The sequence below is a fragment of the Anguilla rostrata genome, chromosome 6, assembly GCF_018555375.3.
Source record: "Anguilla rostrata isolate EN2019 chromosome 6, ASM1855537v3, whole genome shotgun sequence".
Classification (NCBI taxonomy): domain Eukaryota; kingdom Metazoa; phylum Chordata; class Actinopteri; order Anguilliformes; family Anguillidae; genus Anguilla; species Anguilla rostrata.
In genome coordinates, this window is record NC_057938.1 from 8877964 (window position 1) to 8901834 (window position 23871).

The 23871-nt window shown below is 45.7% G+C and overlaps 1 protein-coding gene across 3 annotated transcripts in view; it reads right to left on the bottom strand.

Moving 5' to 3' along the window:
• Positions 1-22247, bottom strand: part of pkn2a (protein kinase N2a) — a 32800-nt gene extending 10553 nt beyond the window's left edge. Inside the window, exons 1-6 of one of the 3 annotated variants that reach the window (XM_064338185.1) lie at positions 21820-22247; positions 13288-13585; positions 6251-6405; positions 2749-2878; positions 2003-2148; positions 969-1182 (exon numbers count right to left, since the gene is read on the bottom strand). In XM_064338185.1, the coding sequence (XP_064194255.1) occupies positions 969-1182; positions 2003-2148; positions 2749-2878; positions 6251-6405; positions 13288-13585; positions 21820-21840 (964 nt within the window). In that variant the 5' untranslated portion in view covers positions 21841-22247. Of the gene's footprint in view, positions 1-968; positions 1183-2002; positions 2149-2748; positions 2879-6250; positions 6406-13287; positions 13586-15728; positions 16068-21819 lie in introns of those variants that run through there. The other 2 variants (XM_064338184.1, XM_064338183.1) reach the window with 2 other exon arrangements.
• Between the last annotated feature and the right edge of the window lie 1624 nt (positions 22248-23871).

Consider the following 23871-nt stretch of genomic DNA (forward strand, 5'->3'; position numbering starts at 1 on the left):
TTGGTCAGCGCGGCGCCGAAGTGGGCCTAAGAGGGGTCTTCACCCAGTCGTACGTAGCGACTGGGGACCTGTGCAAACTCCCGTGGGTGGGACCTGCGCAAACTCCCGTGGGCAGTGTACAAACTCTCTGCGGGTCGTGTGCAAACCCCCACGGGCAGTGTGGCTGGGAGACGTTTCCTCTGGAAGGCTCGACCTTATGTCTGCCTGTCCTAGAGGTGAAGGTTAAACCTACAAATGGCCGGGGTGCAATAAATCAAACAGGGAAATCACCTCAAGCTCCAGCAGGCATTTTATTTTGGGAAGCTGCCCACACTATTTATAGTTGTTGGGCTGCATGTGTGCGAGTTTCTGTGTCCCTGCATACCCGCGGGCCTGTGTGTGTGTGTGTGTGTGTGCGCGTTTGTGTTTGGGCACAAGTAATATCAGACAGATGCAAATTCAAACACATCTCTACCCAGAGGAAAAACAAAAAAACATGGGGCCCTCTGTTGTTTATGTAGGACTGTAGAGTGAAATAAAGAATTCAAATTTATAGGTGACAATTAACACAGCTGCTGCTGTTGTCCGAGCACAAAGAAAACTACACTGGGGAGTACAGCATGATGGTATGTTATGGCGGGATCAGGCTTGCACTCTCCAGATCAAGGGTAAATGTAGTTCACTGCCCTCTGTACCGCGCAGTGACAGGGGATGAACTGGAAAGAGCAGAACAAAGCTCTCAGCCAATCAGGAAACACACTCACGGAAAAGAACTCTACACCAATCAGGAAATACGCTCAAGGAAAACAACTCTCGACCAATCAGGAAATGCACTCGGGTCAGAAGCCCTGTGCGACACAGGAAGATATTTTAGTCAGCTATAGGTGGAGAAACCGGGGGGGGGGGAGAAGCCTTCAAACCCCCGGTGCGATTTTCCCAGGCGTATAGCTGACCCAGAGTGCCTGGGGCGAGGGAAGGGCGCGTCTTGCCTGTCAGGGCGGCGGGCTTGGCGACAGTGCTGTACTGGTTCTGCGTGGAGATGATGCTCTGTCGCGGGTTGAGCGCGGGCGACGCCAGCAGGGAGAGCTCCTCTATGATCACGCTGCTCTTGGGGTGGTTCTTGGGCAGTTCGTTTAGCCGCTGCTCCAGCGAGTACTTCAGCAGGTCCAGCTTCTGATTGGACTCGTTGAACCGGGCCTGAGCCTGGGCAGACAGAAAGAGGCGGAGTCTCTACAATGCACAATGCATACATTGCCCATTTATGAACTGTACTATATATATATATATATATATATATATACACACACATTTGAAATGGAAGCATTTCCTTAAAAGGCAACACATTTCAGCTGTAAGCTAAGAGCAATTTGTTTTGAAAAAAAAATACTGAAACTGTGTATTATGCACTTAACTTCACAATGCATCATGAATGTAATGGCTTAAGAGCTGGTGGGGTCACAGATAGAAATCCAGGGCTACTACAGCCGTAAGACTGTGTGCTTTGTCTCAGATCTCCAGTAGCCAGTAAATAAGTTGCTGAGCATGCACAATCTCAAATTGCAAACACACTAAATCGCTCAGGATAGTAGCCTCTGCTCAGGGCCCAAATTAAATTTGAAATGTATACTGTGCACAGAATGAGTCTGCTTTGACTACTTTGTATGTAATTTTACTCCTGGTGCTGTAGAAGATATTCTCGGATTCTAACATATTTCTCTTTGCATTGACGAACTTCTTTTATGATCAGACTTAAAGGTTGGCTTCATCGCTGGGAAGGTTTTAGGCACTTAAAATCTCAGCCTAAGGCCCAAAGGGCCATTTCATCCCACCTAAAAATGAAGCCCGTTCCACTGAGGGAGATTTTGCAACAGTCCCCTTCCTGCCTGAGACATTTTAACATTATTCATGAAAACACTGGGAACACATTTCAATTCTGCATTGAGGACGGCCTCTGCAGGCTGGCCTGGTTGAAGCACTCGCCGCTCTGCGTCTGAGGAGGCGGGATCGACCGGCAGCCGCGTACCTCGGAGTGCGCCCGCTTGTCCGTGAGCTTGCCGGAGCCCAGCAGCTTCATGACGTTCTTGGCGCCCTCGGCGACGGCGTACTCTATCCGCAGGTGGTGCCGCAGCTCCTCCAGCCGCAGGTCCAGCGGGCTGATGATGGGCTTGGCTGCGGGAACGCCGCGGGGGGGGCGACAAGACGTGTCAGACGCGCATCGCCCCGACATTCGCACACGCCGCCAGTCCCGCCCCGGCATTGAGCTTATTACCCATAACCCTCTGCTGCCTCAGAGGCTCCATAAAGAAAAAGCCTGGCTCCCTAATGGTCGTTATGATCACAAAGGAACAGCTACGCTAGCTAAAGGCAGACACTTATCCTTAGCTGCTATGCTTACAGCAGGGGGGCACAACTCTGGTCCTGGAGGGCCAGTCCGCATGCAGCTTTTTGTTCCGACCAATTACCTCAGTTTTACTTTTCTGACAGCTCTATAAACCCTGCTGGTTCACTCCTGAATTTGGGCGCTGTAAAATATTGAGGATACCCTTGCGGTCTGTGGCTGTAGCTGGTGCTTAGACAAGTGTCAGATAAAGATATAATTTAGCTAATGAAATAATTAAGAGCATAAGTTGGCACAAAACCTTGGCCCGTGTTGTACACTCCGGGCTTACAGTGTGCACCTCTACCCCATCCATGACTGGGACAGCTTCACAGAACAGAGAGGAGGAGGGAGGGGGAGGAACTGCTCGTAAAAACAGAGAGGAAGCTCACCCATGCCATCGCTGTTCTCGAAGTTCATCTCGCTGGTCTGGCTGGCCTTCAGGATCTGCATCCTGATGAACTCTATTTTCGTCTTGCTGTCCTGGAGCATCTGTTGAGCGGTCGCGAGCAGTTTGCGGTCCTGCGGATCAAGCAAATGGCAGCGGAAAATGAACGAGAAGTTGTGGCATCCAAGAAAACGCTTTCACATTCACTTTGGACATGAAATGGCCATCATATACACTACATTTCCAAAGGTACGTGGACACCAGAACATCACACCCATGATGTACTTGTTGAATCTCAATCCAAAAACATGAGCATTAATATGGAGTTGGACCCCCCTTTGCTGCTGTAACAGCCTCCACTCTTCTGGGAAGGCTATCCAGTAGATTTTGGAACATGGCTGTGGGGATTTGGTTCCATTCAGCCACAACAGCATTAGTGAGGTTGGGCACTGATGTTGGGCAGAAGGTCAGGCTCACAGTCGGCATTCCAGTTCATCCCAAAGTTGTTTGATGGGGTTGAGGTCAGGGCTCCGTGCAGGTCAGTCAAGTTCTTCCCCACCAAACTCAGCAAACCATTTCTATATGGACCTTGCTTCGTGCACGGGGGGCACTGTCATGCTGAAACAGGAAAGGGCCTACCCCCAACTGCTGCCACAAATTTGGAAGCGCACAATTCTCTAGAATGTGCTAGAAGATTTCCCTTTGCTGGAACTATGGGGTCTAGGCCCAAACCATGAAAAACAGCCCGACTCCGTTGACTTTGAGCAGTTGGCACATATTTGGCCATACCAGTTGCCAACTCATACATGTTTGCCCATCAGCCAGTTTGTCATGTAGAGGCTGTCGAGTCCGAGAGTCTAGTGTGTCGTTTCAACATTCGGAACCTGTATTGAGCGTTGCAACCGAGGACGGATGATTTTTAAACGCCACGCACTTCAGCACTCTGTGGTCCCATTCTGTGAGCATGTGGGCCCGACTGCTTTGCAGCTGAGCTGTTGTTGCTCTTATACAATTCCACTTCACAACAACATCACTTACAATTGACTGGAGCAGCTCTAGCAGGGCAGAAATTTGCAGAGCTGACACGTTGGAAAGGTGGCACCCTATGACTGTGCCACGTTGAAAGTCACTAAGCTCTTCAGTATGACCCATTGTCAATGTTTGTCAATGGAGATTCCACTGTATTAATTAATTTACACACCTGCTAGCAATGGGTGTGGCCGAAACAGCCGAACCCACTAATTAGAAGGGGTGTCCACATACTTTAGGAAATGTAGTGTATGTGCACATATTATCGAGAAGAAGCATTTCATTATGACCCAACCTGCATTATAAAAACTGCATTCTCTATAATTATTCATCTGCTACGGCATCAAGTTCACAATCATATTTTACAATCAAATTTATTATGATACATTATATTTAATTATTGCATAATATGATGAAAATTCAGAGCAGGAACCTTGCAAATGACAAGTACAAACAACAAAGTTTTAATTACACCAGCTCTCCTTGAAAACGCACGTTTTCCCTGTAATCGTGTAAGTAATGAACGTAAAGCTTTCTAAAAATAACCAACGCAATTTAGACTAAGTGGCGCAATTTCAGATCCTCAGAACAACCACTTGTGCCAACCCAAACTTGCGGGTTGGGTAGGGGGAAAAAAAAAAAAAAAGAAAAGAAAAAAAGAAAAGAAAAAGAGAGAGAGACGGATTAGTACGAAGCGGGTGTCTGTAGGAGCCGTGCCCAATTAGCATTACTAAGAGCCGGCTTAAGTAAACAAAATTCCGCACGGAACGTCTTGCGCGGCCACGGCTCTGCCGGTGTGTGAGAAGGAAGGCTTCCGCTGCAGGCCGCTTCCCGGCTGATGTAAGCCCCGGGTCATTTCCTGCAGGATGTTGTGCTCTCCCAGATCCCGGGTTCCTCGCAGGCAGGACGCCCGGGGGCGACGCGAGCGCAGGCTTCTTAAAAGTGGCCAGCAAGGTCAGAGCGCTACCGGGCGGAGCGCTCCTATAGACATTATGGCCACCTCAAGGGCTTCATTAGCTCAGGTGCTGAATTAGCCCCCTCCAATGACCACAGCACTGGTCTGGAGGAATAACAGATCTGGACTATGGTCTGGGGAGTCCTTTCTAAACAACTAATTGCTTTTGCATGACCTTTAACCTGAGTCAATCTAGTACCATTTAAAATGACAGGTAAACCACTTTCTTGCAAGATCCTCCAACTTCCCCACTGCCACCATTCTGCTACATTCCATTGTTACACCGATACACCCGCAATCACAGACTGCCGAAACCCAGTCTTGTCATACTTCCCTACATCAACCAAAAAGGCAAACCACAATTAGGCCTAATTTCACATAATTCTAATCATACGTTAAAACCTGAATCCGTTAATTTTGTCATCACGTATCGATTAGTGCACTCTTACAGTGCATAGCCAATAGCGCAGCCCTTAAAATAAAGCTGCAGGGAAGGTTATCCCAGTAATCGGTCATGGAATAATAGGATTACAGGGTCACACTCCTTTCTGTTTAATGACACGTCCACCTTCCACACGCGATGTCAAGGGTGTCAAGTACAGTGAGGTTCCACAGGGGCTGGGACAGGCCTAGTCCAGATTCCCCCAGAATACAGAATTACCTGGCCCCCCGCTCTGGCTCCACAGGCTGGCTTTCTGAATGGGGAGGAGAGTATCCGCAAGGCCGGGGCCCAGCTCATTAGCTAATGTCTGATGCAATGCAGTTACTTCATTGATGCCTAATGACTATAAACAGTGCGTAGAACGAGACCGAGGGAACGCGGGGGGCACAGGAAACTCTAAATGAAACTGCCGAAATGCGGGAGGAGGGGGGAGGGGGGCCAGGCGGCGGGACGCGGGCACGGGCTCCGCTGGCAAATTTCAGGGGGGCAAACAGCCCCTGTTTCTCGGCCCCCGAGACAGGGCGCGGGAGGGGAGGGGCCTGCTAATAACTCCCACCTGGGGCGCGAAACGCAATGCCACAATCGTCCTTAGTGAACCGCGCCAGCACCGTCAGCCATGCTGAAGTAGCAGCGCCAATACTGGCACCGAAAAGTGCAGGAATACACGCAACGGTTCAGTGAAAGATTTAACAGGTTTTCCACAGATTATTTCAAAAGACCTGGGAAATAGCCCAATGTCCACTTTCATCATTTTCCCGTTTTGATAGACTAGTTTTTAAGACACAAGTAGCCTATTCACCCATTCCGAAAGCTGAAGCCTCTGTTTTTTCTTCCTTTTTTTTTTTTTGTTGTTTAAGTTAAAAACGAACTGAATTTTTCTGCAGTATTTCATATGGTCTCCACTTGGACTCAGTTCTGTCAATGATTTGCGCACCCAGCTGAAAAACAAATTCGTAACAGCGTTCCGTTGAATCAAAACCATTTCCTTCGACATGGGCCGCAGAAGGCCCACAGCCGCACGCTCAGACCCTGCGGTGGAGCTGGCACCGGCGCGGAGGGGGCGGCAGAGAGCTCCGTTACCTTCGAGGACCCGTTGGAGTACATCTGGATCATGTTCTCCGCTCCCTGTTTCACTTTCAGTTCGATGTCGTTCTGTTTCTTCAGGGCTGCTAGCCTGCTGTTGCTGGTGCAAGTCCGCGCTTCGCTGTTGGGCGTGTCTGGGGTCAGCGGGCACTCTGGAAGGAGAGAACGAAACAAATCAAAACTCCGAGAACGTGACACAGGTATCAGTGTTGTACGATGCACTGGGCTCCTGCAGACGTCCGGCAGGCCTTAAATCCGCTGGGGGAAAATAACGGTCCGCACAACACGTTTACACAGAACGCCCATTCAAATAGGAGCTCTCAGAGCTGATTAGCACAGAATGTGAGGAGGTGGCCCCTGTGTTCCCACACTTACCTGCCAGGCGGCCACCAGTTCAAACACGTTTCAAGCCTTTTTCCAGGCCCCATATTCACTCTGCTCCACAAAACTGCACCACAAGCTCTGCCAACCATCAACACAGTTAAAGTAATGCAAAAATTAGTATCAGTACCCTTGAAAACACTGACTGGTCAGAGATCAGTACTTTCATCTCCAATCTGAAAGTCAACCATTTTATTAGAATGTGCATTATTTACAAAACACAGACTAAACCAAAATTGCTTGAAAAAAAAAATCCAAGTACCTTTTAAATAAATTTCACATTTTTTAAAAATACTATTTTTCTAAATGTAAGTACATTCAAAAGCTTTAAGGAGGAAGGGAATCTTACATTAGAATTCTGAAACTGGTCCGGACTGAACTCTACATGTCTCTTTAGAGACAGTGCACCTATGATGAAGGACCTGCCATTGACAGTTACGCATGTGCCATGTTCCAACAGTACCTACAGAATTTATCACATTGGATAGAGCCCGATAAAGGTTGCCATCCATTAATAATTCAATTGGCCTGCACTCTGTAGTTTAAAGAAAAAATATTTAAAGAAATAACAAGTAACTTCCCTACACTGGGAAGGTGGTCATAGAAGCATGGTCAAGCTCCATTCTGAAGTACGAAAATTCAACAAAACCACATTAATCTAATTCCCCCACAGGCTTTCCGAGTCATAGGTCTCCAAAAATAGCTCTAAAACTCGCCACACGTCATCCTGTAATCTGGTGCTGCTCAGAAGGTGCTTTTTCACCGAGGTTACTACTGACTAAATACCGGTTTGATGCTAATCCGGTTAGCGGCTGGACTCGTCTCAAAGGCCGAGTGCATCAAGCAGCATTCTCCCTGTGGAGAGGAGCGTGACCTTCACGCACTAGCTGCAACACAACCGTGTGTGAGGGGTCGTCGTATATACTCATCCTTTAGATAAAGCGCAGCTGTTTGGAAACCACGTCGTTCGACAGGTACTAGAAAGGCATGTGTATTTATGGCTTTTTTCCCCCAGCTTATAATGGACTTGACTGATACCACAGCCTAGTTATTTGGAGCCATTGTGCAATGAAGCTCAGTGACAGGTCGATACCGTGTTGGGGCATAGCCTCAGACCTGTGCAGACAAGTCCGATCATCGCTTTACTACGAACAACACAACGAGTTTCTGACTAACGTTCACCGGATCGCCCAAACCCACAGACACACGTTTTTACTGATTTTTACACAGTTAACAATGAAGAACTGGAAAGGAACCAACTCACCTCTGACATAAATCAGTTGCACCAATATAATTCAGATAAACAAAAAATTATAAATAACAAAGTGAACTTGCTATTTTCACGTCAGATTATCAGGCACTACTTCCAGATTGCAATGGCACCTCATGGATTCTTATAAAACATTAAATAAATAATGGAACTAAGGACACTGGAAATTGTGCACTACTATGTTAGTGTTCTGCAACATGTAAAATAAATGAAGTATAAATAAAATGCACACTTTTATTGTGTACAAACGATGCGCATACATTCCTACTCTTTTTTTAAAGACACTGCTAAACCGTTCTAAGGCACTTCATGGCCATAGGTCTCATTCTTACAGGTACCTGGGTGAGGTGGAAAACAAACATTCCCTCTGTAATTTCGGTTAAGCCCTGTCACAGGCTGATGAGCTCATCGTCTTCGTGTCTGGACTAGAATCGCGCCCTCCCCCCCAGAGCTGAGCGTGTCCCGAACGGCTCTCGTTCACAGGGTGGGCGAATCTGGCCTTGCAGCTCCCCTGCTTCTGAAGGTCACTGTGCAGTCACCTCGACTGCTGTCGCCACACCACACAGAGCACGACGCATCTTACTATGCTATACTGCATTCCATTACATTCTGGAATTTAGCACTAGCATATGCTGTCATTCAGAGTGACTAACACTGATTATATCATATTTTTCCTACGGACATAATCCATTTATGCAACTGCTGCTCAAGGCTACAAAAAATGAGCAGTGCCTAAATCAAACCCACAGCCTTTGAGTTACAAGCAAAGTTCTCTAACCATTACACCACCAGCGTTTGATCAAGGCCGCGCCACTGAATCCTGGATAACACTGTACTTCACGGTCAACCCTCACTACACAGGCCAGGCAAGCCTGCAGTAGAAACTCATCTGTCCATAATCAGCGCTGTTCAAGGCGTTACACACTCAGGGGAATCCATCTTACATCCCACAGCCCCGCGCTGCAATGAGCCGACAAACATGCAACTCCTACAAACAGGAAGCGGAGAGAAGAGAGAGGAAAGGAGAACCCGCAGGCCCTCTTTTCTGTGAGCCACTGCAGGCAGTGGAAGGTATATTTAACAGCTATGGGGAATCCCGGGCCTTCCCTGTCCACACTTGTTAAATGACCTAAAGAACTCTTTTGATTGCGAAGTCAGCTGTGACTACATTATGTAGACTGCGTGGGGATCATAATCAGTGCTGATATGAACTGCCCTTCAGTAGCCATGGTAAGTGGTGGAAAAGTATTCCATCAGCATGGCAGGGGTAGCTGGGCAGTTGGGCCACTCGTTCCCAGACAAATTTAATTCACATGTGGCTGAGAATTTCCACGGCAAAATCTCTCTCAAGAGCTAAAATATGACTTCTGTTAGAGCAGGCAGGAGAGGATTTATTAATATCATTACTGCAGGTATAAAATATATATATATATATATATATATATATATATATATATACACATATATACGCATGCACTCATTTCAAATCTTAATGAAAAGAAAGTATGAAAAAGGGATATTTTTCCTGTATTTTTACATGTGGCAGCATAACACTGGTGAATCTCAGCCTTTGGTCCTGCACGTTGTCCATCTTTCTGAATAATTAACTCCGAGGACTGAGATGTTGTTAAATGGGTTCCATGGAGATGGAACAGAGGAGAATTATGTGTTGAGGTGGGAGGAAATCCTGTAGCCGCTGTGGGTCTGCAGGACCGGGAATGGGCCGACCCTGGCCGGCCCATAAATCAGGCGAGCTCAGTCAGCGGGCACGAGGGGGCCGGGGGGGGGGGCTTTTTTTTCCTCCGGAGATCTCGGCTGAGTACAGGGCAGGATTCTGAGAAGCCCTGACGCGGCGGGGGCCCTCCGCCTTCTCCTCCTCGGAAGGCTACTTTTTTTTTTTTTTTTTTTTTTTGGTGCCGAGCAACAGCGGATGACATCATGGCTTGGAATGCTGACAGCGGGCGCCTTCTGTTCGGCGCCTCGCGACGGGGCGGGGCAGGGCCTCCGGAGGGAGACCGCCCCGTTAGCGCTCGCTCTCTCCGCGTGCCGTTCGCTCGCCCACGCTCACCGCGCCGTCGCATTCTGAGGGAAGCCCGAAACATCGACGCTCTTCTTAAGGTTATAAGCGCTGCCTGGGTCACTTTCACTCTGGTGCGTAGGCGGCCATGACTGCCTGAGTGAACCTCAGCACTTTACGCACCTCCCTTTGTAAACTGTATAATATTACCGTGCCAGTTCTCAGTTTCACTCAGCATCACGTAATTCAGAGGAGATCTCCCCCCCTTGCCTTTTTCTCATAATGTTGGGCCAGTGCCTCGACTAAAGGCCGGCTGTGAGAGGCTTCTTCCTGTCAGAATGGGCAGTGCTCCGAAATCCTGGCCAGTGCTATCACGGTGGAGAGCGTGACGCCAAAATGAAGTCAGCCGCTAACAGGGGGGAGAGGGCGACAGGGAAGGGCTCTGTTCGGAGAGGGGTGGAAAGTGCAGCGGTCGGGACTGATGACACCCAGGCTAACGACGGGAGCGGAGGCGCACGCGCCGCTGCCCGCCACTCAGCCCGGCTCGTCCCGCCCCAAAATTCGCAGAAACGCAGGCCTGCCAGCAGTTCTGAGCAATAAAGCCTTCTAAAGGGAGCGATAAAGACCACCCAGTCTTTATCCCGTAGAAGATCCTCCCGAGATGTGGCTTTTGAGATCCATTCATTCAACATTGGACACTTCATAAAGCTCCAGCCTGGACCGTGGTTTTGATTAATATGGCTTTTATTAACGTGCAGTATTTATGCAGCAGTTTGGTACTAGCTTTGCGAGTTCAAAACAACAGTTTATCTCCACAAACCTCCCAGATTTTAAAACACTTCCAACTTCCTTCCTGCAATCTGTCAGATAAAAAAGGGGGAGGGTACTTTGAGACAATGGAGTGCACCGAATATAAACACTTAACATCAAAATCTTTTACTAGCTTTCCTAGCACAGTAAAAGCCCATTATAAGAGCCTTTGTATAGAGTTTAGCTGGAGGTACGCCACATAGTAACACACCTCATCTTGCACGTTCAAAATAGGTTTTTAAAGACATTTCGTTGCAAAAGGTAAAAAGGGGGAGGAGGACCATGAACACTGAGGACTGAAGAGGCACAGTCCAAGGGCTACATTGCGGGTCTGTTCATCCACCAGCAATAAAACGATTTTACTACAGTCAGTCAGCGACTGAGTCAGCTGGCTAGTATGAGAGGCAAAATACCCTCACAAAGGCTCCATGCAGTCACAGTCAAAAATACTGCAGCATTGTGAAGATCCTAGAGTACCCACGGTTTGCTTTTTAAGCAGAACAGTCAATATTTGCAGGGATTTGGCCTAACAGACCAAAGTCACTGTCCCAACATTAGTCGTTTAGGACAGTGAAATTAAAACCAGTCTAAGAGGGCAGCCATCACGGGAAAAATCTGATACCTCAGTTTGAAAAGACATTCCTGTTAGAAAGGGGCTTTTCAGGTACAAGACCATCCATTGTCCTCCCTGTGGTTAACAGTCCACTGCACATCAATCACTAACATCATTCAGAATTACAAATTCAACTCCGCTGCTTATATTCGGTATTAGCAGAGCTTTCTGCACACTGAAGTCCTTCAAGGTCGTGCCCACAGAAACGTTACAATGTAAAGCTAACTCGCCAGGCCTTGAACAAAGACCAAGAGTAACTCAAGACGCTATTGGCTGGACTGGCAATAAACAAACAGGCTCCCACATTAACCGTCTGTGCCCAGATTCAGACTCCCTCAGGCAGACTCTCCTGTGGATTAAATGAATCCAGACTGCGCTGCTGTTCTGAACGTTTCTCAGCCCAAGTTTCAGACATTAACCAGGTTCTTAGCAAAAAGATGCACTCGGCTATTGACTTTTGAGACTTTTACATGTTGTGATGTCACACACATGATCAATGGTAAGTCTTAATGCAATGAGAAAGCTCTAACACGTTCCATTGTAAAAGGCAGTTACACAGACGCAAGCTTCAAATGTAAAATAGCTCAATCTCCTCACACCATTTGTCATTCTGTAAAACACAAGCTAAATATATAAATGAATTATACCTTTAGCTCTGAGCTTTGAGCAGATCGGATCGGGTGAGTGCATTTGGGCAATCTCCCATTTTGAGGTTTTAAACGGTACAGCTGTTCAGCTTAGAAGAACACGTTTGTAGCATTCCAGTGCTACAGACTGAGGTGTTGACCTGTCCCGTATGTGCCAGCCCAAATGCATACCTGCAGGAACAAGTTGAAGAGGGAAGCCACAGGCGACATAATTCACAAAGGCCATAACGGGCGGAGCTACAGTGAGCTGTCAATCACTGTTGCGCGAGGAAACAAATCAAAAGGCTTTGTTCTCCGCAGCAGAACGCAACAATTGATTCAAAACCGCAAGCATTCGATAGCGCATTGCTGTCTGTCGTTTACACGAGAGCTCACGGCTCCGCCTCGGGCGTGGCGGCCGCAGACACGTTTGATTGACAGGCCCCGCCTCGAGACCGAAAGCACTTTCCTTGCGCGGATCCAGAGAGAGACGCGGGGCTGGAAATAGACGCTCCGCGTTACGTTTACACCCCCGCGGCCGGGCCCTCAGGAAGCGGCCTAAAACAACACGACCGTCCGACGCTGGCCCCGCGCACACCTTTCCCCCCCGCCCTCGCTATATTTCATTTCACCTAGCCTAACCCTGGAACAGGAAAACTAATATTCCAGCCGGGCTGTGCTTGCGGGGCTGGGCCCGTAACGGGGTCCCCAAGGCCTCCTCTGGATATACGCTCATTAGTTTTCACAGACGCCCCGGAGGCCTCCACCGCTCTCTCTTCACTGGGAGCTGCTGAACGCAAGCGGTCCCCGCTTTCATCACAGCTGTGCAAGTATATTACGGCAGAAGTTTTTGGGGAAAGAAAGGCCATTTCTAGACTCACAACACACATCTGTGTTTAGCTCCCATAAGAAACTACAACTTACCACCCGCTAGCCTAATTCAATGCTTTTTTACATTAACAGCCTGCACCTGGTCATATTACAAAAGTAACTAGATTATATTATGAAGTAGTAACAGGAGAATGAGGACTGGCAAACGGCACGACACTCACTCACTTTAACCTAACAGTGTTTAGTTGTACGATACAGGCTTCGGTGTAGTCTGTGACTGACCGCACAGTAGCTCCACCCATTACAGGATTCAGGAAAAAACACAGCACTACTTTCGAGTGCCTTCAAGCAAAGGCACAATTCAATTTAGAAGGATGTGGCTCACATTACCGTGCTCTACATCCTCTGAAAGAAACATGACCAGCTCTGACCCAATAGCTGGATCTAGGCCCACTTCAAACGTGTGTGAGGGAGGCGCGGCCGTACCGAGCAGGTCCTCGGGGTCCTTCACCACGATGTGAGCGTTCAGCTCCTGGAGCTCCTGGTGCAACTCCTCCACCTTCTTGTTGGACTTCTTCAGCATGTTGTCCACGTAGGCCAGGCTCTTCTTGTCGGTGGTGACCTTGCGCAGGTTCTCCGCGCCCTCCTTGATCTTCAGCTCCTTCCGGATCTCCCTCTTGATCTGGTCCTTGATCTCGTCCAGCTTCTGCTGGACCATGGTGTCCGAGAGGTCCAGGTTCTGCCCAAGGCCCAGCTCCGAGACCATGTGACTCCGGGCGTCTCCCTGGAGAGGAATCACAGACGGGTGAGAGGGGGTCTGACATGAACCCATGTCAATACAGCTCACTCCCCATTACAGAAAACGAGTAAAAGTACCTTAAAGAATAACACCGGTAGTTTTTTTCAGAACTGTCAACATGTCCTATGAAAAGACCAAAACCAATACTGTTTCTGTCCAACTCACAATGAATTTTTCCCTCAAACAATTATTGTCCATCTAGCCAATGCCGATATACCAGAAGTCATAGAGCCCCATTGTTGTCCAAAAAAGTAAACAAGTCAGAGACATACTGTTGCTTGGTCAGCATAATTCACCATTACGAAGAACCTTGCCTTTGTACTTTCTACTGAAACAACTTTGTAAAGTGACAACGACTGCTTTTTCTATGTGGAAAGTAGTTCTACGTGGCACCAAAAATACTGAAAATAGCCCCCATTGAAATAAACCATTTTCTCCATTTTGAAGTAAATTTGATACCAATTACACTGGCCAAGTTTTTCATGATAATATGTTCATTTACGGAAAAGCTGAGCTGTATTGAATGACTTCACCCCATAACTGAAATGAATGACTTTGAAAATAACTACTCAATGTAAGGCAGTGGCGGAGTAAAATGGCTGCTGACAAAACAACAATGGTCACCATGCTGCACCCTGAGGACACTGTCCACAGAACAAGCGGGTGAGAGTTATTTCTCACTTAAAAAAAGAACAAAATAAAAAAAAACACACATGTTGGCTGTACCAGCATATTAATATTTTGACATACCAGTAAACGTTTTAGTTCCAATATGCTGGTGTGAAATTCATATTTTAACATTCAAAATTTTTACAGCTTAATTAGTCTTAACTAGTGCTCATGCTAATGTGAATTAAACATACTTTACACAGCATCCAAGAAGATGTCAGAAAAGAAATAAGAGAAAAAAAAATATTGAAGATTTTAAAAGCTGCAGGCTAATATGAATGGCCCAATGGCTAATATCAATGTATTCAAATTTTAGGTCTTATAAAATGTCATAAAATTGACAGTTTGATATTTCCATCCTGCTGTACAGTCACCTCAATATAACGGGTATACCATACTCGCTATGGACACTTTTTTTCTGGTCGCGGTACAAAGTTTGATTCCTACTTGGCATTACGAAACATATTAACTTCCCAAATGCAAACCATATGCAAATGGTCACATCACCAAATGACAAGCATTCACTTTCTGGGCGTTGTTTGGCACTGGCTGCAGTGAACCTGTCTGGTGGTGTCTGCAGAGCAGATCACCTTCTGTTAGCTGCTGTGTAGGCACAGGGATTCTCAATGGAGGAGCACAGACGTCAAACGCAACAGCCAACCAAAACAAAGGCAGGACAGAAAGACAATACCGAGGACTTTTCCCCAGAGCCCATGACTATGAAACAGTACAGCGAAATGCACAAGCCTTTTACGGGCTAGGCGGTGACCCATCTGATAAGCATGACCCACAGCGCAAAGAACTCGGATGCAGGCAATCTATGTTATGATCAGTGTTCGGCTGTGGACATTCCTGTATTTGGGCTAAATCAAGTAATTGGCTGTTTCAGTACAGGTCGGCGGTATTCTCATCTCTTTTGACATTTCCAGAACAATGATCCTAATTTTGACTCACAAACACAACACAAAACTTCAAAACTTGACCACCATGTTGGCCCAAAGACAGAATGTAAACAATAGCTCACAGTTGAATTAAAGCAGTAAAGACTAATAATAATTATAATAATGTGTTTTATTTTTGATGGCAGAAAACAAAGTGAAGACTTCTACAGTTTTTACAGTTTTTTTTCCTACAGATTTTAGGCTTTTTGATGAGATATGATACCTCTGGTATCTGAACCAGTTCCTTACATGAAGCCCTCCAAATCCAGTGATTTAAGAGGGGAGATTAAGCCTGGCTGTGCCATTCATAAAAAGACAGTCTGAAGGTCCCACGGTGGGAAAACCCTAGCAACAGGAGCACTGAACATTTACAAGCCTTAAAACTAAAATCAAAACATATGCTACCGGAGAACCTGAGAGACGTCCAATCCTTACATATAAATCCACTCAAAGGATCGCACTGCTTTAGGGAACAGTATTTCAAAACAAAACAAAAAAAAAAAAGAAAAATCTCTTACCATGACCTCCACCACATCCGCTACGTTGGAGGTACAGACGAGTCCTCGCATCTTTACGCCGCTACCTGTACCCTTTCCACTTAGCAACCCTGCTTACCGCTGTTTTGCTTATTTTTACATGCGAAAGAAACCTGCTCTTGTGGCATCACCCAGCTGGTCAGGAACCGGAGTCCGAGTCAGACTGTCGGTCTTTGTTTTCGCACCAACGCCGCCCCGGCACCCTTGACATCAGAATAGCTGATAAGCAGTTTGGGGAGGGCAAATCCCGCTTAGCCTCACTCTGGGCGAGATCACAGCGGACGAGCAAATCAACTGCGTAGGACCTAATCTGACTCCTGGGGAAGCAGAGTCTTAAAATAAACCGTGGCCAGGATGGCCGCAGTCTTTGTAGCTTGCTTCTCTGGTTTGGGGGGGGGGGGCTAGGGGCAGGGGTGTGGCTGTGTATGGAGTGGTGACAGGGTCACACCCACTCCGCATTTAACATCTCCACCCATGCAGACAGATTCACGCACAGGCTAGCTTTCTACTGTGGGTCACAGCGGGCATAAGGAAGCTATAGGGAAGATTCACACATTCCCGACAAGGTGTTGACTTAGGTGCAGCCACTTAATCTAAAGCGAGGAGGGGTGACTGCTGGTTTTGAACCCCGCTCCACTGAAAGTCAGGGCTGGTGTATGCCCTGAGGAGCAGCCAGTTTTGGGGGCCTGTTTCAGACAGTAACGACCACAGTTGAGGCCCCTGAACCCCGAAAAAGGCAAGAGCGAGAGAGCAGAAAGAAGAGCAATATGCCACACGGAGGATGCAAAAAAAATCACCACAAAGCAATTTTCTGAACAGCTCACAGCGAGTCTAATGTGTGCCCCTTTTTTCATAATCATTGCTGATGTTATGTACTATGGATATAATCTTTACAAAAATCTGAACGACCAAGCAGCTATCAGTCATGGTCTGTCCTGTTCCCTCTCTGTCATAAACAGTGGCGAGTAGCTGAGCGTGCCGTGCGATTATCTGGCCATTTTGTTTCGTTCCAGCACATTATGTTTATGTCACACCTCAAACACTCTGACGAATTACTAAAAATGCAATACTCTGAAAACTGAAATTATGCTAACCCATAAAACTATCCGGAGACTTATCTGCAAACAAGAAAAGGAATTTCTGATCTTGATTAGCCTAATGGGAGAGCCTACAAACATGAGTCCAAGAGCTATTCTGCGACATCCAGGTCCCTTTCGGCTATTTCCCTCTGAAACTTCAGTCAAAGGGAATGAATGAGATACGAAAACAGGAAATCTAGAGTGAAATGATTAATGAATAACTCAGAGGTTAAAATGGAGGTCGCTTTATAGATGCAAATGAACAGAAACTCCTGCGTGAAAACTGAAACTGCTTGATTGAGCCTCCTCAAACTCAAAGGCCCACAGGCCTGATACTTCACCTGAAACTAGGGCGTTAAATAGAAGCTTTTCAAGTTCTAAAAACAAGAAGCGTGAAACGAGAGAGCGAGCCGACGCTTCGGCAGGCTGCCGCGGTACGAGGGGAAAGCTTCCACCGCGCCAGAGCGTTTTCCATTTCAGCATGTTGAGAAAATGAGCCGGCCCCGCCAGAAAAGGATTTGTAGCTCTGCTGCAGCGGCCGCCGCCCCCCCCCACCCCCATACATGTGAGCGCCCGGCTCCACCTAGCAACTATTCGGACCACTGAGCGGGCCGAGACAATGCGGCGGGCGAGCATGTGCCGCTACATAGCAAAACAAACCCGGACGGACGGCGATGCGCCTTTAATAACGGTCTGGCGGCCGCTGACATCGGACACCTGTACAATGGGCTCGCAAAGCCGAATGAAACGGCCTCGTGAAAACAGGGGGCTAGCCCCGCGTCTTCTTCCCGAAGCGAAGCCGCCGCTGTTTAGATTACGGGCGTTATTAGGGGTACAAAGTCGGTTCGTCGTTTGCTGCGTTTCAGGGCCGCGCTCTGTAACTGCAGTGAGAGATCGGGCGTGCGAGTGTGCGTCCCGAGGATTCACAGAGAAATTCACTTGGGCTTTTCCGCTAAAAAGCTTGAGTTTCTGATAACCGCCTACGAAAATACAGCGGCTACATCAAAAAGTGCCCTTTCAGTACGTGTCCATCATGGTTAACAGTAAGCTGTCATAACTCGCATGCAGGCCTATAATCAACAATGTACAGGACAGAAATAGCCTGCTGTCTCTATTTCTGATCTTCTGCCTGCGTGCTCATAGCACTCCAGAGCCCCATCTCCTATTACCAGGGAAGAGGGAGAGAAAGCGATACCATGCACCAAACTCATCTTTATGCAAAACATGAGGCTCACATCCAGGAGGAATGAAGTCATACTCAGTCAATCCCTCAGACTAATCTAGCAAGCAACCAGCCTTGTCTAAAGGTATACTATGCAGGTTTTTTGCGGCCCTTCTCGACTCTGTGTTTGTCTCCTTGTCTCCATCCTCAACCACACCCACATCTCCGTTGAGGACGCCCCCTCGAGTGCTACAAGCAAAGTGTCAAGCAAAGTTCATAAAAATAATATTCGTTTTAACAATATTTTCCACTGAGCACACCCCTTAATGTGTGAGAACATCGTATGGTATGGTCCTATGGTAGTGCAGCTATTTTGTGCGTTTCCTTATTCGGTATTTAGCTTTATATGCCTTAGCATGGTTATTCTATAATATTTTCACGTTAAAAAATCCTGCATAGTCTGCCTTTAAAGAGCATTTCCGCAGAGCACATTACACAAGGTTAAGCACATTAGTTTTTGAGAGGCAATGCAACTTATCAGCAAGTCATTCAATAAATAATGAACAGATGCTAAGCTAGGCCATTTATTCATGGCACATGGGTATATTTCTCTTACTCTTACTATGTGGCCTGAGGAACTAGATCATTGCAAAGGGCCAATTCAGACTGCATATCTATGAACACTTCATTACTTTCAGGAGGTAGCGATTGTGCTTGGACAGAAACCGTAACATAAGCAGGGAGGCTCCACGGCAACATTTAAGTAGTGTTGCGATAAGCCCACCTTGTTCATTGAAAGAGGGGGAGACGGAGTACACACACCCCACACACACACACACCTTTTTGTTGAATGCATCCGATACGTAAAGCTCATTTTTGACACCAAACACCAGTGCTTTCAACGCACAGTACAGGAGTGTGCAAATCAGAAATGCAGTGCGAGTCAAATTCCTAAAACATAACATAAACTAACCACAGAGCTGCATAAACAATGTTGACAAGTGTTTATTACTAATGTTAATTTCTGATAATGGCCCATCTGGTAACACCCCATTCATCCCTGCTGGACCTGACCTGCTGGCTTCAACAACTGTAGGACTACAAAAGACTAGTCAGTGCTCTGATAATCAAACAAATATGCAGAATTACAGCAGAGAGAACTGCACTTCGCTGTTAATCAATACTATTTGAGTAAGTTATAACAAGTAGCCATAATCCTCCGAAATACATGTCAATGCCTAATTGTGCAACGAGAGGCTAGAAGTTAAAACCAGGAAATAAGCTGCATCTGCTACAGAGGCCTCATTCAATGCATCCTGCAATGCAAAACAAGCAGGGCCACACAAAGCAAATCCCACACAAATCTGTCTCGTAAAAACCTGCTCAAAATACTCTGCTTCCCCTTTCCCCCCCTTTACACGTCAAAGTCTATCCACAGGAGTGCCTGTATGCGAAAGCGCAAACTGGTGACTTCCTGGGAGTCCGATGGGAGTTTGTACCAGCTCAGCCCTAATATGGGCAAGCAAACATAACCAGAGCTAACGGGACAGCCGCAGCAGGGCGGAAATGGCGTTTTCCCTTCGTTTGGTCTTCCTTGCGTGGAGGAGCAATGCCCTCTGAATTACTGACTGCAGAAAAACTGCCCCAAGAGGGGAGATTCACCTGAAAATGGATGTTGAGAAAACCGGCCAGTCCACTTCAAGTGGCTGTACCAGGGGGCTGTGAATGCAACCGACAAACTGACACACAGACACTGAGGTCCCATTCATCCTTAACCAAGTACATTAACCCTTCCAGGCAGAATGTGATCTCTGCTTGTTTACGCTATAATTTAAACCCACTTCCTAGGCCTAGGAAAGCCCTGCCATGTCACTTAAGGAGCATGATTAATTGGCCTGAACCTGCAACACTGGAGATCTTGTTCCTGATAGAAGCTGCCCGTCAGACCAGCTCGGCTTGCAGGAGATGAAGCAAGTGCAAAGCTTCTCCTGGGTGTCTCTGCTGGAGGTATCGGTTTCCTCCTGGAGTTTCACCACCCCTGTCTCACAGTTTACACTTTGAGACCTGGTCATCTGATTAAGGTGACAGGAAAAGATGAGAATTTGAAAGCTGTGTCTCTGTCCTATAAATACAGGACGCTGTATTACAGATGCTGTAATGGTTATTACTACTACAGTGGACTTGAGTCTAATCTAAGAAGATTTACACAGGACACACTTTAAGGAAAAACGTGTTTCAGGTAAAGACTAGGGATGTCCAGTCCACCTGTAGCTTCTGGACTGAAATACAGCAAAAACAGCTTACAACAAACTAAGTGTCTATCTATATATTTTTAAAAGCTATATATAGGGCTTCATTGATTAAAAAAAGAAAAAAAAGAAGTGCTATATATAGGACGGTTTTATATCAATGAAGCACTGAAGCCTACCTGTGGAATGCTGGTGGTTAGCACCACAAGTTGTATTTACTAAAAAGTGAAAGCCACAATAACTAACATTTTGAAATATACACTGTAGCTAGCACGGAAATGATCCCACCCACTCTCAAAGGAGGAATATGACGGTTGATCTAATAGCCAAGAAATAAATATAAAAATACGTATAAGGTCACACGGCCAGGAGTTTTTAAGATCCACTGCAACCTCCAAGCCGCTAACATTACGATACAATGTGCATGTTGACACTAAAAAGCCACAGGCAATACTGTTTTTACAAGTGTCCCCATCCCCCCTCCATTGAACAAAGGTGGGTTTAAGTAAATCGAATGACACACGTAAGAAACGACAATCATTGTAAAAGCTACATTTCTTCTTTTCGTACATACATTTCACCACGTATTTACAACAATTTCGCATGACATTAGTGGGAAGTCGTTTGCTGACCCGAGTTCCTAAATTATACTAACATGATGTTTTTTTTCTAAAGTAGGCTACGCATGACCCAGGGGGGGGGAAACACCTTCATGGCAAAACAACAGTAGCCACCTAGCTAGCCTAATTATTGCTATAATCCAGACAGGCCATGTCACTGTAGTGGGCTGTCAAAGGACTGCATGCGTCCACTGGTCGTGTCGGAACTGGCTGGCACGCAAAAGTTTTGGATTTTTATTTCCGTTTAGCTAAACCACTTCACAGCAAGTTATAGAAGTGGTTGCTAACTTATCAGTGGGCTGTTCCGTCGCCCTATTCTGCATGGGGGAAATAAATGTTTCACTGCCTTGGAACCCCGGAGGAAACTACTGTAACATAGCCGATAAAAATAAAGTGCTTATACTTCATACTTTTTCACACTTAACTAGCCTAACAAAAAGTGTCCAGCTACCCATCTAACAACTTATATACGCATTGTTTACAACTCAAAGCTAGGTGACGATGCTGGAGTCGACTGTAGCTTGCAAAGGCGATACTCATTTCTCGGCAAACATTTATACCGCATTAAGTTTTCCAAGACCACGGATCCGATAATGGGAGTTGGAGAAATAAAAAAATATCACATTACATTTGATTACACAATTTAAATGTACAATATGCACTGAAAGTGAATGTAGGTGACTAGCTAACTGGTTTGATAAAGATAGCTAGCTAGTTAGCAACTTCTCCGCACTCGAACAACAGTTAGGATATTGTTTAATTATTTTCCAGGCCTCAATCCCTGCTTCCCAGGCAACCCTTTGGGAAAGGGGGGAAATTATGTCTGAAATCCATCGAACATAAAATAACTTTATCGCCGACCGGATAGCCGATTCAGTATGCCTTTAAATCAGACAGATATATTTTTAACAGTACTCCCCAGCTTTAACAACATTTATTGCAAGAGTTGTTAAGTTTTCCTACCTGCACGGAATCGGCCGCCATCTTGGCTCTTAACTTTGAATCAAACTCAGCGGAGAATGGGAGGTGAGCCGCTCTAAAAACAAAAAAAGTTGAGCTGCACAATTTATTCCCGATTTATGATTCCTTTTTACGAGTTAAAATCAAACCATCCGTATCCCAGGGACAAACCCATGGGTCATCCCGGAAACCCCGGACTTTCCATGGCGATGTTTTCTTCTCTCTGATTTAGCCAAAACCAAAAAATAGGCTATGATTTTAGAAAACCCACAAGTGATTAAAAAAAGGCGATGTCGTGGACTGTTCAATTGCAAATGAGTGAAAGGGGATAGTTTACGATAGCTAGGCACTATAGCAGCGCCCGTCCTGAGAAACTAGCATTACACCCTGCTCCCAAAGCCTCACTCCCAACCAGGTTCAATTCATACACTTTTTGTCATGTGATCAGGCTCCATACCAGCAGGACGTTAGCGAATTTCCCAAAACTGTCCGGCCGCAATTCATTATGTTTATGGGAAGGATAGTTTTATACAGCCAGAGCTCTTAAACGCAAATGTTTATTTATTTATTTATGTATCTATTGCTGTGTCATTGGGATAATGTTAACATTTTGCTGCCACCGGTAGGCTATGTTTTAGGTCCATAGCATCACTGTGTTACTATTCATTATCCATCTTCCCGCAATCTGCAGCAGCCAGTAGTTTATTCTGCATGAGAAGGCATCAAGAAATTCATGTAAGTGAAAATCAGAAACCACCGCAGTTGTTTTATCTGACATGGCACTTCTTTTGAGCCAAAAGCCAGAAACTTCCTGTATTAACAGTTATGCTTCCTTCCCTGAAACATGTGTTGCTCTATCAAAGTGATAATCTTTTATCTTGCTTTTCAACAGTTTCGGTACGTACCACTGCGCAGGACATTATTTTTGAACAAAACTATTACAAATACTTTTGCTAATATCTATGAAATAAAAATGTTTATAACATTAAATTTAAGATTATGAAGGGATATGTTTAATTTTCATCATAAAGACATGCCATTGTTGTCCAAGTACCAGGTATAACACCTGTTAATTGTACCATCTTAATTGACTTTGTATTTCAAAGAAAAGCGCCATAGTCTGCCAGGTGTCAATATGATTAGTTGGTTGTCAAACAGTGTAAATCAAAATTATTCTTAACCTGTTTCGCATTGTGAAACTGTAACATGACAGTTTATTTTAATCTGGGGAGCCTGGTTTTAATTAGGCAGAACCAGTCTTTGTTGTTATTTGGATAAACTATCTCATAGAATTTCTGTGTGAATTCTCATTATGACATTTTGTTTCCTGTACTCATATTTGCATTTAGTAAAATCCTGCGAAATATCACGCCAGCACTGGCTTGTTCTTCATGTTTCAAAAAAAAAAAAAAAAAAAAAAAAATATGCAAAAGATTTAAAAGAAAAGACTGAATCACCTTAGGATATATCAAATGACTGAACATTCAGTCAGTAACTCTCTAAGTGGTTTTTGAAAGGTCACTTTATCTTTATAATAAATATCAGAATAATTAGTGTCATTTTGTAATAATTTTTGGCATATCTCAATTCCTTCTTGAATATGCCTAAACACAGTCTTTGTTGTTGGTCCTGCACAGTATTTCATCAAAGTTTGCATTTAATCTGTGCATTTAGCATTTTCTGTAAATGCTGCATGAAATCATCAGTGTTCCCAGACTGATTTCTCTTTTAATTTGCCGTTTCTGGAAAATGGGATTGTTAGAGTCCTCCCCCTAGTGGGTAAGTAGCATTAAGATAAGAAAAGGGCCGGTTTGTTTAGCAAGGTTAGTAGCTATCAGGACACTGTTTATTATGTATTTGTTGTTATGTTATATTTATATATTTTACATTCATATGTAAATTCTCCATCCCCCCTGTGGATTTCCCCACACTGGTACTGGAGCTGTAGGCATAATTCAAGGATCTAGCTATTTCTTTAGCTGCACTTCAGAGCATCGAACCTGCTGTTGAATTACAGTTGTGACAACCATATAGGAGCTGAACTAAAAATAAATA